This window comes from Lolium perenne, chromosome 2, assembly GCF_019359855.2.
Source record: "Lolium perenne isolate Kyuss_39 chromosome 2, Kyuss_2.0, whole genome shotgun sequence".
Lineage (NCBI taxonomy): Eukaryota > Viridiplantae > Streptophyta > Magnoliopsida > Poales > Poaceae > Lolium > Lolium perenne.
Genome location: NC_067245.2, coordinates 321,161,991 through 321,178,001, shown reverse-complemented (window position 1 = coordinate 321,178,001; position 16,011 = coordinate 321,161,991). Strand labels below are relative to the sequence as shown.

At 46.4% G+C, this 16,011-nt stretch overlaps 2 protein-coding genes across 2 annotated transcripts; both read left to right on the top strand.

Moving 5' to 3' along the window:
- Positions 1 to 5,953: 5,953 nt before the first annotated feature.
- Positions 5,954 to 7,207, top strand: LOC127329522 (uncharacterized). The gene is made up of 5 exons (XM_051356028.2): positions 5,954 to 6,099; positions 6,194 to 6,401; positions 6,495 to 6,689; positions 6,770 to 6,943; positions 7,037 to 7,207. The coding sequence occupies exons 2-5, from the start codon at positions 6,195 to 6,197 to the stop codon at positions 7,205 to 7,207; spliced, it is 747 nt and encodes a 248-aa protein (XP_051211988.1). The 5' UTR covers positions 5,954 to 6,099; position 6,194.
- A 7,268-nt stretch (positions 7,208 to 14,475) lies between these two features.
- LOC139835365 (uncharacterized) lies at positions 14,476 to 15,433 on the top strand. Its single transcript, XM_071825215.1, has 3 exons — positions 14,476 to 14,616; positions 14,685 to 14,805; positions 15,238 to 15,433. The coding sequence occupies exons 1-3, from the start codon at positions 14,479 to 14,481 to the stop codon at positions 15,309 to 15,311; spliced, it is 333 nt and encodes a 110-aa protein (XP_071681316.1). The 5' UTR covers positions 14,476 to 14,478; the 3' UTR covers positions 15,312 to 15,433.
- The last annotated feature ends 578 nt before the right edge of the window (positions 15,434 to 16,011 follow it).

The following is a 16,011-nucleotide window of genomic DNA, read 5'->3' as shown; positions in this document are numbered from 1 at the left end:
ATCAATAATGTGGCATGGAACATAAGAAATTATCGATACGTCGGAGACGTATCACGCGGCGCACGGCAAAGGCCAGCGCACGGCAAAGGGGCAAACCCTTATCCTGCTGACGCGGCCAGCCTCACACTGGCCCTATCCAAAAGTCGACCAGCTCGATCTCTGCCCCGCCGCTACCCCCGCGCGCGTGCCGCCGCCTCGAGCTCCCCCTCGCGCCGCCGCCGAGCTCCCCCCATCGCGCCACCGCCTCGAGCTCCCCCTCGCGCCGCCGCCGCGCGCTCCCGGCCACCGCCCCTGCCGCGCCTCCCGGCCCCTCCTCCCGCGGTCGCCCGACGCGCGCGCGCGCCCGCCCGCGCCTCCCGGCCCCATCGCCCCGCCGCCTGGAGCTCCCCCTCCCGCCGCCGCCGCACGCAGAGCCCGCCCCGGCCCCGACGCGCAGCTCCCGCCGCCGCCGCTCGGAGCCCCGCGCGGTGGGCTCCCTCCTCCCGGCCCCCTCCTCCCGCGCTCGCCTGCAGGCCCCATCCCCGGACGCGCCGACCTCCCGCCTCGCTTCCCTACGCCAGGCCCGTCCTCCGGCTCGCCGGCACAAGGTACGTGCGCCCCGGTTTGCCTCCGATTTACGTGCAGCTTAGCGTAGGATTAGTTAGTGTAGGATTTAGTGAATTTAGTGTAGTTTAGTGTAGGATTTTTAAAATTGGATTTAGTGTAGCATTTTTTAAAATAGGATTTAGTGTAGGATTTTTAAAAATAGGTTGAAAATAGGCTAATGTGAGGAAAAAAGATAATGTGCTTCGAGGTGGACACGGCGGGGGGCGCCGTCGCGAGGGTCTAAGTAAAAGTTGTGAAATAAATTGTGTTCACCTGCATGAGTTATTCATTGGATCTTGTCGCTATGCAGGCGATGCTTCGAGGTGGACACGGGGGGGCGGCGTCGCGAGGGTCTCTGAGGGGGCGTCCCGGATCTTCTTCGAGGTGGACACGGGGGGCGGCGTCGCGGTGGTCTTTGAGGGGCCGTCCCGGATCTTGTTCGCCGATTCGCTCACGCGTCAAGGGTAAAAAAACTCGCCCCTATGTACCTAGGTTTTTTTGTGGGTCTAGATCACCAAGTCTGTCGCGATATCTAGGCATCTTTTCCCGACCGTAAGGGTTACGCGGATAAATATGCATTAGTGGTCTCGCATATTATGAACCGTAACTCTTACGGCATTTATCGGGACAGTCGGCGGATGCGTAGTTGGGTACGTTCTCCCTGCTCTACCCCGATCCGAGTCAGGATTTCGGCTGCGCCTCCCCGTTGTTCTCCGGATGCACACCCCTCTCGGCTTTTTGGCGAGACGTGTATCGGGAGAGCAGCGGGAGGTGCTGCCGAAATTCTGTCTCGGATCAGGGTAGAGCAGGGAGAACGTACTCAATCTACGGATCCGGCGGCTGCTAGGAGCCCACCTAGTAGAGATTCAGGTTGATGCATGCGTAAAAAAGGAAAAATTAAAATGCGGATCATGTTTGATATAAATTCTAAGTTTGTCTGTTTTGGTGCTGGTTAGAGGATGGATAATCGTGACTGGATGTACGATGGCAGAATTGGTCCGTGGAAATATACTGAGGAATGGGGAGAAAAGACCAAGCAGTTCGTGGACATGGCGTTTGACATCCCTAGCAGACCCAGGACAGTTTTTTGCCGTTGTAGTAAGTGCGCTAACCAAAAAACGCAGGACAAGGAAACTATGAGTCTTCACCTGATCAAGTCTGGGTTCAAACCATCCTACAAGATTTGGACTTTTCATGGAGAAAAGGCGAAGAAACGTGCTAGGAAGGAGGTGCGGCAGATTCAGCCTACGAGAGAATATGATACTGGGTTTGATAGGTGCCTAGAGAACTTGGCTAATGGTAATGTGCCAGAAAGCCCTCATGTAGAGGCGGAGACATCTAGGGATGCGGAGACAAGTGAGGAGCCGGAGGAAAACACAAAGAAGTATTACGAGGCTTTGTTTGCTTCGCAGAAACCCCTACACGTAAATACAGATGTTACCCAGCTAGATGCCATCGCTCGCCTTTTGGCCTTTAAGTGCCACAGGAATCTGTGCAGAGATGGGTTCGATGAACTTCTGGTCCTCGTTGGCAGCATTCTGCCGAAAGGGCACCTCTTGCCGCAAAACTTCTACTATTCGAAAAAATTGCTCAGTGACCTGAAGATGTCATCTCAGCAGATACACGCTTGTCCAAAGGGATGTATGCTATTCAGAGAGGAGCATGCTAACACAAATTATTGCATCCATTGCAAAAGCTCTAGGTACTTTGAGGTTGACACCAATGGTGATGGTCAGAAGAGGCAGACCACGGTTGCCAAGAATATCCTCCGCTATCTTCCAGTCCTACCGAGGATCCAGCGGCTCTTCATGACCGAGGATACTGCCCAGCAGATGAGGTGGGCTGTAGAAGGGATCAGACTGCATGCTGGCAAGATGATACATCCGTCGGATGGTACCGCATGGAAGAACTTTGTCAAGAAATATCCCCGAAAGCCGGTGACCCGAGGAGCGTAGCAATTGCGATATCAACCGATGGGTTCAATCCATATGGTATGTCGGCTGCGGTATACGCTGTTGGCCGGTGTTTGTTATTCCCCTGAACCTACCCCCTGGCGTCTGCACGAGATCAGAGTACATGTTTGTGTCGATGATAATCCCAGGACCGAAATACCCGGGTAAGAACATGAACGTGTATCTGGAACCACTGATTGATGACTTGCTTCTTGGCTGGGAAGATCGCGGGATCCGAACTTATGACGCGGCAAAGAAGGAACACTTCGATATGTATGTCTGGTACCACACGTCTCTGTATGACTTGCCAGCACGTGCTTTGTTCTGCGGGTGGTGTACACATGGGAAGTGGCCTTGTCCGGAGTGCAGGCAAGCCGTGACTTTCTTCTGGCTAAACAAGGGTGGCAAGTATTCCTGCTTTGATGAAGCTCAACAGTTCCTTGAGCAGAATCATGAATACATGAGTGATGTAAAGAGCTTCAAAAAAGGCCATGTTGTCCATGCACCGAAGCCAATTCCGAAGACCGGACAGGAAACCAAGGCCGAGTTAGACGCTCTCCAGCCTAACCCTGATGGGAATGGTTTCTTGGGATATGGGGAGACACGCCGTGGGACCCACAAGCCGTGCTTCCGAAGCTTCCTTACTTTGAGTTTCTGGAGCTCCCGCATAACATTGATGTAATGCACACCGAGAAGAATATCAGTGAAGCCATTTGGAGCACCATAGTGGACACTGAGAAGACGAAGGATAACATAAAGGCTCGAATTGACCAAGAAAAGTTGTGCGATAGGCCAGAGTTGAACATGAAGCCACCTCATGGTGCCAAAAAAACTTGGACTAAGCCACACGCTCCGTTCTGCCTCACAAAGGCCCAAAAAAGGGAGGTCTTCCAATGGATGAAGGACTCCTTGTTTTTCCCTGATGGGTTCGCAGCCAACTGGATGAGGGGTCTTAACATTGAAACGTTGCGAGTACAAGGACTGAAGAGTCATGACTACCACGTATGGATTGAGCGGATAATGCCGGTGATGATTCGAGGCTATGTCCCTGAGAAGACTTGGCGAGTGCTAGCGAGGTTGAGTTATTTCTTCCGCCAGATTTGTGCTAGGGAGTTAGACACTAAAGTGATTGAGAAGCTGGATGAACAGGCACCCATGTTGCTTTGCGATCTAGAGAAGATCTTTCCTCCAGCGTTCTTTAATCCGATGCAACATATGATCCTCCACCTCGCGAAGGAATGCTTAAAGGGGGGCGAATTGGGGCCGTTGGCGCTTGGTCCCGAGAGAGAAACACAAAAGCTTCGTCAGATGACTGGCAATAAATGCAAGATCGAAGCATCCATAGCCGAGGCAGTCCTGAACGTGGAGGTGGCAAACTTCACCACTAAGCACTATGATCCCAACATTCCCACAAAGCACAACCCGGTCCTCCGTTACAATGCCGCCAACAATGAAGATGTACCCAAGCTTAGCATCTTCATAGGGCTTGGCGGCAAGTCAAGTGGCTCGAAGCCGTACACAACGAATTTACATGAGCGGGAGTTGATCCACTCATATGTCTTGAACACCATGGTGGAAGTGAAGCCGTACATCAAGTAAGTGCTAACCATTTAGTTATTCGCAAACATTCATCGTATGTTCGTGGCTAACTCTTCCTCCGTTCACTGTTGTAGACAATTCACGACTAAATATTGGAGGTATACCCACAGGGATCCTACCTCGGAAGAATCCAAGGATATTTTCGATAAGGGCGGCGGTCACGGTTTCAGTAGCTGGTTCTGTGGTTTGGTACTATCCTATCCAAATTTGTTTGTACACTGTCGACATTTCGGCCGACATTTCTTGTTCTAAACTTGTCGTCCTAATCTTGTAGGCAAGAACTCACAAAGACATGAATCCCTTGCTACGAAAAATTGCTAGGGGCTTCAACCATTCCGTCGACTCGTTCAATTCTTATGACGTGAACGGGTATCGCTTCCACTCCATCAATACACAACAAGCCGTCCAAACAAGAAGACAATAAATAGCGGGGTGGTATGTCAAGGTGATGATGGACTCCATTACTATGGAAGAGTCGAGGGTATATACGAGCTGAATTACGGGTTTGACAAAGGGCTAAATCCCGTCGTATTCAAATGCCATTGGTTCGACCCACGCCGCGTGAGACGGGATCCTGAAATTGGATTGGTCGAAGTTGAAAGAAGCTCTGTTTATAAGGGAGAGGACGTGTACATTTTGGCCACCCAAGCCTTCCAAGTATTCTATCTCCCGTACGCGTGCTGAAACCCGACCAAACGTCTACATGGATGGGATGTTGTGATGACGGTTCCTTCACGCATTAGGCCACCCCCGCCAAACAAGGATGATTACCGCCGCGTAGACCCCTCAACAAGGAGTGTTGATTTTTATCAAGAAGAAGGGCTCCCCGGTCATTTCACTATCGACTTGTCGGCCGTTGTTGATAACATGGTCGTAGACGATGAGCAAGAAGAAGATGCGGTTATGGAGGAAGACAATGAAGAATATGAAGCTGAGGATGTGTGTGCCGTAGAAGACCTAAGTTTGCTCGAGGCGTTCAAAGCAGGCATTGACCTAGGTCCAAATGGACCACCTCCAGGTTTCATCGATGATTATTGGTTCGCTGAGCCTGATGATGATGAAACATGTGGTCCGATTACGGATGTCGACATAGGCTACTGATCTATGTAGTTGTAATTGTGAGGCTATCCTATGTAATAAACTATGTGCTATGTAGTTGTAATTGTGAGGCTATCCTATGTACTGAACTATGTGCTATTTGTAATAAACTATGTGCTATGTAGTTGTAATTGTGAGGCTATCCTATGTACTGAACTATGTGCTATTTGTAATAAACTATGATCTATGTAGTTGTAATTGTGAGGCTATCATATGTACTGAACTATGTGCTATTTGTAATAAACTATGATCTATGTACTGAACTATGTGCTATTTATTGTTGATTTCACTAATATTCATCTGTTTACATTGCATACTAATAAACCACTCTTTTCATTGTGTTTGCAGGTGATTGAAACATGCCGCCAAGAAAAAGAAAGGGAGGTTTCAAAAAGAAGATCAAGGCCGTGGCTGAGCTTGTGGGACTTTCGAGTGGTTCGTCGTCGCAGACACGTCCTCCTAGCGCTCCTCCTAGCCCTCCACCACGGAGGAAGAATGCCCAGCCACGGCGACTTCGTACCCCTTCTCCTAGTCCTCCCCCAGCCGAGGATGATGATGAGGAGCAGTGGGGTGGGGAGGACGAGGAGGACGGTGAGGAGCACGGTGGGCAGGATGAGTAGGATGGTGGGGAGGACGGTGGGGAGGACGGTGGGGAGGAGCTCGAGGAGGATGAGGGGTTGGGGGGTTTGCCGCAGGAGCTAAACAAAGACCTAGCTTGGTATCCGCCCGAGGAGGAGGTGTACGTTGCAGCCGAGGAGAGGCTGGAACCACGGGACAAGAAGCCGTATAAGCGCGGGATTACGAAACTCCCCAAGCTAAAAACTTGGGCCTTCCGCGATGTTGTTCTCGTGCCCGCTGGAAAGAGGTACATGCTGATTTTGGCATTCCATTATTGAAATTTTTATCATTATACAATTTTTTTATCACATGCATACTGATTTTGGCAATTCGTTGTGCAGCATGTTCAAGTATGGTGACCCGAGGAGGCTCCCGACACGTGAGTACTCGAACATCCTTGGAGGCCTAATTAGGAAGCATTTCCCTGGGATTGTCAATCTCCCTAGTGGTGGCCGCGATGTGGCTTGGACTTGGAAGCACTACAGCTACGCGGAAGATCCTAGCGGCAAGTGCGCCAACATGCAAGAGCGGGTTGTCCGCCACTTCTGGGTACGTGACTTTTGGCTTCTTAGCATTCAAACACTTCTTGACTACCAATAGTTGCTCTAATTCCTCTTGTTTTACCTATGTGCATGGTTGCAGAAATACTTCACGAGGGCTGAGGGCGAGGAAATTGCGTGCGACGTTATCTTACACGAGTTGTGCAGGGTGAGGGTGACTGGCATGCACTACGAGGCACGTGTCCAGTGCGTCCGCGACTGGCACGCCGAGCGCAAAGTTTGGATGAGTAAGGCTGATTGTCGGGATACGCTCATGGCACCGTGGCAGTACCTGCAGGTATTAGCATCGATGTGTTATTTATTTCCGCATTTTCATGTAGTTTATGTTCTAATAATGGGTCTATCTTGTGTATGTAGAACCCTCCTCAGTACGTCGGGGAAGACAAGGCGTGCTTTCTTGCGATGGTCATATGGTGGACATCCCCCGAGTACGCCCGGAAGCACGAGGAGGGCAAGCAGAAGCGTTTAGAGATGGGAGGTGGATCACATGTCCTGGGCAGCAAGAACTTGGCCCTTACCTTGCAGCAAGAGGTGAGCAAATGGTTTCTTCATTCTTTCGTTTCATGTTATTGTTAGCCCCGCAAGGGTGTCCCTCTTCACTTACTTGCATGTACTCTTTTGCAGGAAGTGAAGACAGGCGTGACACCAAACTTATTTGGCCTTTTCCAAAAGTCCAAGACCAGGAGGGAGCCGCATCCTGAAACGGGGTCCGTGTGGGTCAACGGGCTAGCGGAGGCCCAGTGTGGCGCGTACCGCTCGAAGTTCAAGGCCAAGCACGGTGAAGACGACGACTGATGTCTACTTCCCCCTCCTTTTCCTGTAGACAGTGTTGGGCCTCCAAGAGCAGAGGTTTGTAGAACAGCAGCAAGTTTTCCCTTAAGTGGATCACCCAAGGTTTATCGAACTCAGGGAGGAAGAGGTCAAAGATATCCCTCTCATGCAACCCTGCAACCACAAAGCAAGAAGTCTCTTGTGTCCCCAACACACCTAATAGGTGCACTAGTTCGGCGAAGAGATAGTGAAATACAGGTGGTATAAATAAGTATGAGCAGTAGCAACGGTGCCAGAAAATAGCTTGCTGGCGTGTAGTTGATGGTGGTAGTATTGCAGCAGTAGTAACGCAAGAAACAAAGAAACAAGCAAAGAGTAACGCATCAGTATTTAGGAACAAGGCCTAGGGATTAGACTTTCACTAGTGGACACTCTCAACATTGATCACATAACAGAATAGATAAATGCATACTCTACACTTTTGTTGGATGATGAACACATTGCGTAGGATTACACGAACCCTCAATGCCGGAGTTAACAAGCTCCACAATTAGATGTTCATATTTAAGTAACCTTATAGTGTAAGATAGATCAAAAGACTAAACCAAGTACTAACATAGCATGCACACTGTCACCTTCATGCATATGTAGGAGGAATATATCACATCAATACTATCATAGCAATAGTTAACTTCATAATCTACAAGAGATCATAATCATAGCCTACGCCAAGTACTAACACGGATGCACACACTGTCACCATTACATCGTGCAGGAGGAATAGAACTACTTTAATAACATTGCTAGAGTAGCACATAGATAAATTGTGATACAAACACATTGCAATCATAAAGAGATATAAATAAGCACCTCACTATGCCATTCATCAGTGAATAAGTATTCTGTGAAATATAGCCTAAGAGACCCACACGGTGCACACACTGTCACCTTTACACACGTGGGACAAGGAGTCTCCGGAGATCACATAAGTAAAACTCACTTGACTAGCATAATGACATCTAGATTACAAGCATCATCATATGAATCTCAATCATGTAAGGCAGCTCATGAGATTATTGTATTGAAGCACATAGGAGAGAGATGAACCACATAGCTACCGGTACAGCCCCGAGCCTCGATGGAGAACTACTCCCTCCTCATGGGAGCAGCAGCGGTGATGAAGATGGCGGTGGAGATGGCAGCGGTGTCGATGGAGAAGCCTTCCGGGGGCACTTCCCCGTTCCGGCAGCGTGCCGGAACAGAGACTCCTGTCCCCCAGATCTTGGCTTCGCGATGGCGGCGGCTCTGGAAGGTTTCTGTGGGTTTCGTCGAACGTATCAGGGTTTTCGCGACGGAGGCTTTAAATAGGCGAAGAGGCGGCGCCAGAGGGTCGAAGGGGTGCCCACACCATAGGGTGGCGCGGGCCCCCCCCTGGCCGCGCCGGCCTGTGGTTTGGTGGGCCTGTGCCCCCTCTCTGGCGGCTCTCGGGTGTTCTGGATGCTTCCGGGCAAAATAGGAACCTGGGCGTTGATTTCGTCCAATTCCGAGAATATTTCTTTACTAGGATTTCTGAAACCAAAAACAGCAGAAAACAGGAACTGGCACTTCGGCATCTTGTTAATAGGTTAGTTCCGAAAAATGCAGAAATATGACATAAAGTGTGCATAAAACATGTAGATAACATCAATAATGTGGCATGGAACATAAGAAATTATCGATACGTCGGAGACGTATCAGCATCCCCAAGCTTAGTTCTGCTCGTCCCGAGCAGGTAAAACGATAACAAAGATAATTTCTGAAGTGACATGCCATCATAACCTTGATCATACTATTTGTAAAGCATATGTAGTGAATGCAGCGATCAAAACAATGTATATGACATGAGTAAACAAGTGAATCATAAAGCAAAGACTTTTCATGAATAGCACTTCAAGACAAGCATCAATAAGTCTTGCATAAGAGTTAACTCATAAAGCAATAATTCAAAGTAAAGGCATTGAAGCAACACAAAGGAAGATTAAGTTTCAGCGGTTGCTTTCAACTCATAACATGTATATCTCATGGATATTGTCAACATAGAGTAATATAATAAGTGCAATATGCAAGTATGTAGGAATCAATGCACAGTTCACACAAGTGTTTGCTTCTTGAGGTGGAGAGGAATAGGTGAACTGACTCAACAATGAAAGTAAAAGAATGGTCCTCCATAGAGGAAAAGCATCGATTGCTATATTTGTGCTAGAGCTTTGATTTTGAAAACATGAAACAATTTTGTCAACGGTAGTAATAAAGCATATGTATCATGTAAATTATATCTCATAAGTTGCAAGCCTCATGCATAGTATACTAATAGTGCCCGCACCTTGTCCTAATTAGCTCGGACTACCGGATCATCACAATGCACATGTTTTAACCAAGTGTCACAAAGGGGTACCTCTATGCCGCCTGTACAAAGGTCTAAGGAGAAAGCTCGCATTGGATTTCTCGCTATTGATTATTCTCAACTTAGACATCCATACCGGGACAACATAGACAACAGATAATGGACTCCTCTTTTATGCATAAGCATGTAACAACAATTAATAATTTTCTCATATGAGATTGAGGATATTTGTCCAAAACTGAAACTTCCACCATGGATCATGGCTTTAGTTAGCGGCCCAATGTTCTTCTCTAACAATATGCATGCTTAACCATAAGGTGGTAGATCTCTCTTACTTCAGACAAGACGAACATGCATAGCAACTCACATGAAATTCAACAAAGAGTAGTTGATGGCGTCCCCAGTGAACATGGTTATCGCACAACAAGCAACTTAATAAGAGATAAAGTGCATAATTACATATTCAATACCACAATAGTTTTTAAGCTATTTGTCCCATGAGCTATATATTGAAAAGGTAGAGGATAGAATTTTAAAGGTAGCACTCAAGCAATTTACTTTGGAATGGCGGAGAAATACCATGTAGTAGGTAGGTATGGTGGACACAAATGGCATAGTGGTTGGCTCAAGTATTTTGGATGCATGAGAAGTATTCCCTCTCGATACAAGGTTTAGGCTAGCAAGGTTATTTGAAACAAACACAAGGATGAACCGGTGCAGCAAAACTCACATAAAAGACATATTGAAAACATTATAAGAATCTACATCGTCTTCCTTGTTGTTCAAACTCAATACTAGAAATTATCTAGACTTTAGAGAGACCAAATATGCAAACCAAATTTTAGCATGCTCTATGTATTTCTTCATTAATGGGTGCAAAGTATATGATGCAAGAGCTTAAACATGAGCACAACAATTGCCAAGTATCACATTACCCAAGACATTAATAGCAATTACTACATGTATCATTTTCCAATTCCAACCATATAACAATTTAACGAAGAAGAAACTTCGCCATGAATATTATGAGCTAAGAACACATGTGTTCATACGAACCAGCGGAGCGTGTCTCTCTCCCACACAAGCATGATGTAATCCAATTTATTCAAACACAAACAAAAACAAAAACAAACCGACGCTCCAAGAAAAGCACATAAGATGTGATGGAATAAAAATATAGTTTCAGGGGAGGAACCTGATAATGTTGTCGATGAAGAAGGGGATGCCTTGGGCATCCCCAAGCTTAGACGCTTGAGTCTTCTTGATATATGCAGGGGTGAACCACCGGGGCATCCCCAAGCTTAGAGCTTTCACTCTCCTTGATCATGTTGCATCATACTCCTCTCTTGATCCTTGAAAACTTCCCCCACACCAAACTTAGAACAACTCATTAGAGGGTTAGTGACAATAAAAATTAACATATTCAGAGGTGACACAATCATTCTTAACACTTCTGGACATTGCATAAAGCTACTGGACATTAGTGGATCAAAGAAATTCATCCAACATAGCAAAAGAGGCAATGCGAAATAAAAGGCAGAATCTGTCAAAACAGAACAGTTCGTATTGACGAATTTTATTAAGCCACCAGACTTGCTCAAATGAAAATGCTCAAATTGAATGAAAGTTGCGTACATATCTGAGGATCATGCACGTAAATTGGATTAATTTTCTGAGCTACCTACAGGGAGGTAGACCCAGATTTGTGACAGCAAAGAAATCTGGAACCGTGCAGTAATCCAAATCTAGTACTTACTTTACTATCAAAGACTTTACTTGGCACAACAAAACACTAAACTAAGATAAGGAGAGGTTGCTACAGTAGTAAACAACTTCCAAGACACAAAATAAAAACAAAATACTGTAGCAAAATAACACATGGGTTATCTCCCAAGAAGTTCTTTTCTTTATAGCCATTAAGATGGGCTCAGCAGTTTTAATGATGCACTCGCAAGAAATAGTATTTGAAGCAAAAGAGAGCATCAAGAAGCAAATTCAAAACACATTTAAGTCTAACATGCTTCCTATGCATAGGAATCTTGTAAATAAACAAGTTCATGAAGAGCAAAGTAACAAGCATAGGAAGATAAAACAAGTGTAGCTTCAAAAATTTCAGCACATAGAGAGGTGTTTTAGTAACATGAAAATTTCTACAACCATATTTTCCTCTCTCATAATAACTTTCAGTAGCATCATGAGCAAACTCAACAATATAACTATCACATAAAGCATTCTTATCATGAGTCTCATGCATAAAATTATTACTCTCCACATAGGCATAGTCAATTTTATTAGTTGTAGTGGGAGCAAATTCAACAAAGTAGCTATCATTATTATTCTCATCAAGTGTAGGAGGCATAGTATAATCACAACAAAATTTACTCTCCATAGTAGGTGGCACCAAAAGACCACTATCATTATAATCATCATATATGGGAGGTAAAGTACCATCAAAGAAAATTTTCTCCTCAATGCTTGGGGGACTAAAAAGATCATGAAAACCGGCTTCCCCAAGCTTAGAACTTTCTATATTATTATCAACAATGGTGTTCAAAGCGTTCATACTAATATTACTACCAGCATGCAAATAAGATTCCATAGGTTTTTTAATTTTCGCATCAAACAATCCATGTTTTAAATCAGGAAATAGAATAAGAAGCTCATTTTTGTCCATTATGCCAAACTAGTGTAAACAAGAAACAAAAAGATGCAATTGCAGGATCTAAAGGAAATAGCTTTGAGTACTTACGGCGCCGGGAAATAGCTTAGTAGCCGAGATTCGGAGTGTGAGTACCTTTTACCTTTCCTCCCCGGCAACGGCGCCAGAAAATAGCTTGATGTCTACTTCCCCCTCCTTTTCCTGTAGACAGTGTTGGGCCTCCAAGAGCAGAGGTTTGTAGAACAGCAGCAAGTTTTCCCTTAAGTGGATCACCCAAGGTTTATCGAACTCAGGGAGGAAGAGGTCAAAGATATCCCTCTCATGCAACCCTGCAACCACAAAGCAAGAAGTCTCTTGTGTCCCCAACACACCTAATAGGTGCACTAGTTCGGCGAAGAGATAGTGAAATACAGGTGGTATAAATAAGTATGAGCAGTAGCAACGGTGCCAGAAAATAGCTTGCTGGCGTGTAGTTGATGGTGGTAGTATTGCAGCAGTAGTAACGCAAAGAAAACAAGAAACAAGCAGTAGTAACGCAGCAGTATTTAGGAACAAGGCCTAGGGATTAGACTTTCACTAGTGGACACTCTCAACATTGATCACATAACAGAATAGATAAATGCATACTCTACACTTTTGTTGGATGATGAACACATTGCGTAGGATTACACGAACCCTCAATGCCGGAGTTAACAAGCTCCACAATTAGATGTTCATATTTAAGTAACCTTATAGTGTAAGATAGATCAAAAGACTAAACCAAGTACTAACATAGCATGCACACTGTCACCTTCATGCATATGTAGGAGGAATAGATCACGTCAATACTATCATAGCAATAGTTAACTTCATAATCTACAAGAGATCATAATCATAGCCTACGCCAAGTACTAACACGGATGCACACACTGTCACCATTACATCGTGCAGGAGGAATAGAACTACTTTAATAACATTGCTAGAGTAGCACATAGATAAATTGTGATACAAACACATTGCAATCATAAAGAGATATAAATAAGCACCTTACTATGCCATTCATCAGTGAATAAGTATTCTGTGAAATATAGCCTAAGAGACCCACACGGTGCACACACTGTCACCTTTACACACGTGGGACAAGGAGTCTCCGGAGATCACATAAGTAAAACTCACTTGACTAGCATAATGACATCTAGATTACAAGCATCATCATATGAATCTCAATCATGTAAGGCAGCTCATGAGATTATTGTATTGAAGCACATAGGAGAGAGATGAACCACATAGCTACCGGTACAGCCCCGAGCCTCGATGGAGAACTACTCCCTCCTCATGGGAGCAGCAGCGGTGATGAAGATGGCGGTGGAGATGGCAGCGGTGTCGATGGAGAAGCCTTCCGGGGGCACTTCCCCGTTCCGGCAGTGTGCCGGAACAGAGACTCCTGTCCCCCAGATCTTGGCTTCGCGATGGCGGCGGCTCTGGAAGGTTTCTGTGGGTTTCGTCGAACGTATCAGGGTTTTCGCGACGGAGGCTTTAAATAGGCGAAGAGGCGGCGCCAGAGGGTCGAAGGGGTGCCCACACCATAGGGTGGCGCGGGCCCCCCTGGCCGCGCCGGCCTGTGGTTTGGTGGGCCTGTGCCCCCTCTCTGGCGGCTCTCGGGTGTTCTGGATGCTTCCGGGCAAAATAGGAACCTGGGCGTTGATTTCGTCCAATTCCGAGAATATTTCTTTACTAGGATTTCTGAAACCAAAAACAGCAGAAAACAGGAACTGGCACTTCGGCATCTTGTTAATAGGTTAGTTCCAGAAAATGCACGAATATGACATAAAGTGTGCATAAAACATGTAGATAACATCAATAATGTGGCATGGAACATAAGAAATTATCGATACGTCGGAGACGTATCACCGACCCAACCACCGAAGACTTTGACGTTGAGGTTGCGGTGCTTGCGGGACAAGGCAAGAAGGGTGGCCGCCTATGGATTGCTGACGGGTTAGTCGACCCAAAGACCATTCCATCTCTACGCCAGATCCATCGTGGGCGTACGAGCGAGCAGCCTCGGGTAGAGACCCGCCCACAGGCTTCGGACCTAGCTGTGGAGAAGTTACGGGTAAGTTCTTCGTCGATCCTCTACGCTTCATTACATGTTTTCCATTGCAATGTTACTGACATCGCGGCAACACAACGTAGGCGGAGATGGAAGAAAGGGAACGGAGGCACCAAGAGGAGCAGATGCAGATGCAGCAACAGCTTAGGGAGAACATGCAGATGCAGCAGCAGATGTTGCAACAGATGCAACAACAGCAGCAGATGTTCCAGCAGATGTTCATGAACCAGGCCGTGCTGACTTCACCACCGGGGAGTAGTGGTCCTAGCACGTCGTGTCCTCCTATGTTCCCACATTTTGTAAGTGGTTAACTTAATATCTCCGTCTCAATCTTGTTTGTTGTCTAACCGAACTTTGGATATTGCAGATCCCCACGCCCGATCCGGCTGTGATGGCGCTCCTCCAGCAAGCGCCAAGTCAGAGCCCGCTGACACCTGGCTTGACCGTCAACAATACGGGCATCATCCGGAGCCTGCAGCAGTTTCTAGGTGAGTTCTCCTACACTTGTAATTCTTCCATACCATGTCACTTGTGAACTTTAGCCATTCAACCATGTCAATTTTAGCCATTATGTTCAATTTTAGCTATTCCATGTTAATTTTAGCCATTCCATGTCATTCTTAGCCATTATGTTGAATTTTAGCCATTTCATGTCAATTCTAGCGATTATGTTCAATTTTAGCCATTCCATGTCAATTCTAGTTCTTCCATGTCAATTCTTGTTCTTACATGTCAATTTTAGTCATTCCATGTCATTCTTAGCCATTATGTTGAATTTTAGCCATTTCATGTCTATTCTAGCGATTATGTTCAATTTTAGCCATTCAATGTCAATTCTAGTTCTTCCATGTCAATTCTAGTTCTTACATGTCAATTTTAGCCATTGCATGTCACTTATGCATCTATATAAGAACTTGTAGGAGGACAAGGAGATGGAGGACAAGGAGGTGGAGAAGGACAAGGAAGTGGAGGACAAGGAAGTGGCGAAGGTTGACGTTGCTTGTATGAACTTTGTTGTGTGACTTGGAGCATTCTATGTATGAATTTGTTGTTGGACTACTTTGTTGTTGGTGGACTTCGTTGTTGTTGGACTATTGTATGGAACATTCTATGTATGGACTTTGTTGGACTATTAGTGGTTGAACTTTGTTGTTGATGATGTGCAAATATCTATATATTGTGCTATATATGTATCTGGAAATATATATCTATTCTGTGAATTATATGTGCAGGGATTAAATGGAAACAGCAAAAAGCTGGAATTTTTTCAGCACCTTTGCCGTGCACATGCACACGGCAAAGAGAAAGCCGCACGGCAAAGGCTTTCTTTGCCGTGCACATGCACACGGCAAAGGGTGCCCAGCTGTGCACAGCTGCCACCTGGTGAACTCTTTGCCGTGCGGGGTGAGGCTGAAGCGCACGGCAAAGCCCACCCTTTGCCATGCGGCGTGGAGGCGGAGCGCACGGCAAAGGCCTCCGCACGGCAAACTTTCCAGGCGCACGGCAAAGGAAGGCTCACGGCAAAGGGTGCCCAGCGCACGGCAAAGCAGGGTTGCACGGCAAAGGCCTTTGCCGTGCCACTTGCCCGCGGCGCACGGCAAAGCCGTCTTTGCCGGGCGGGTCGTTGCCGTGCAGTCTTTGCCGTGCAAGCCCGCACGGCAAAGGCGTTGCCGAGCTGATTTTGACCTTTGCCG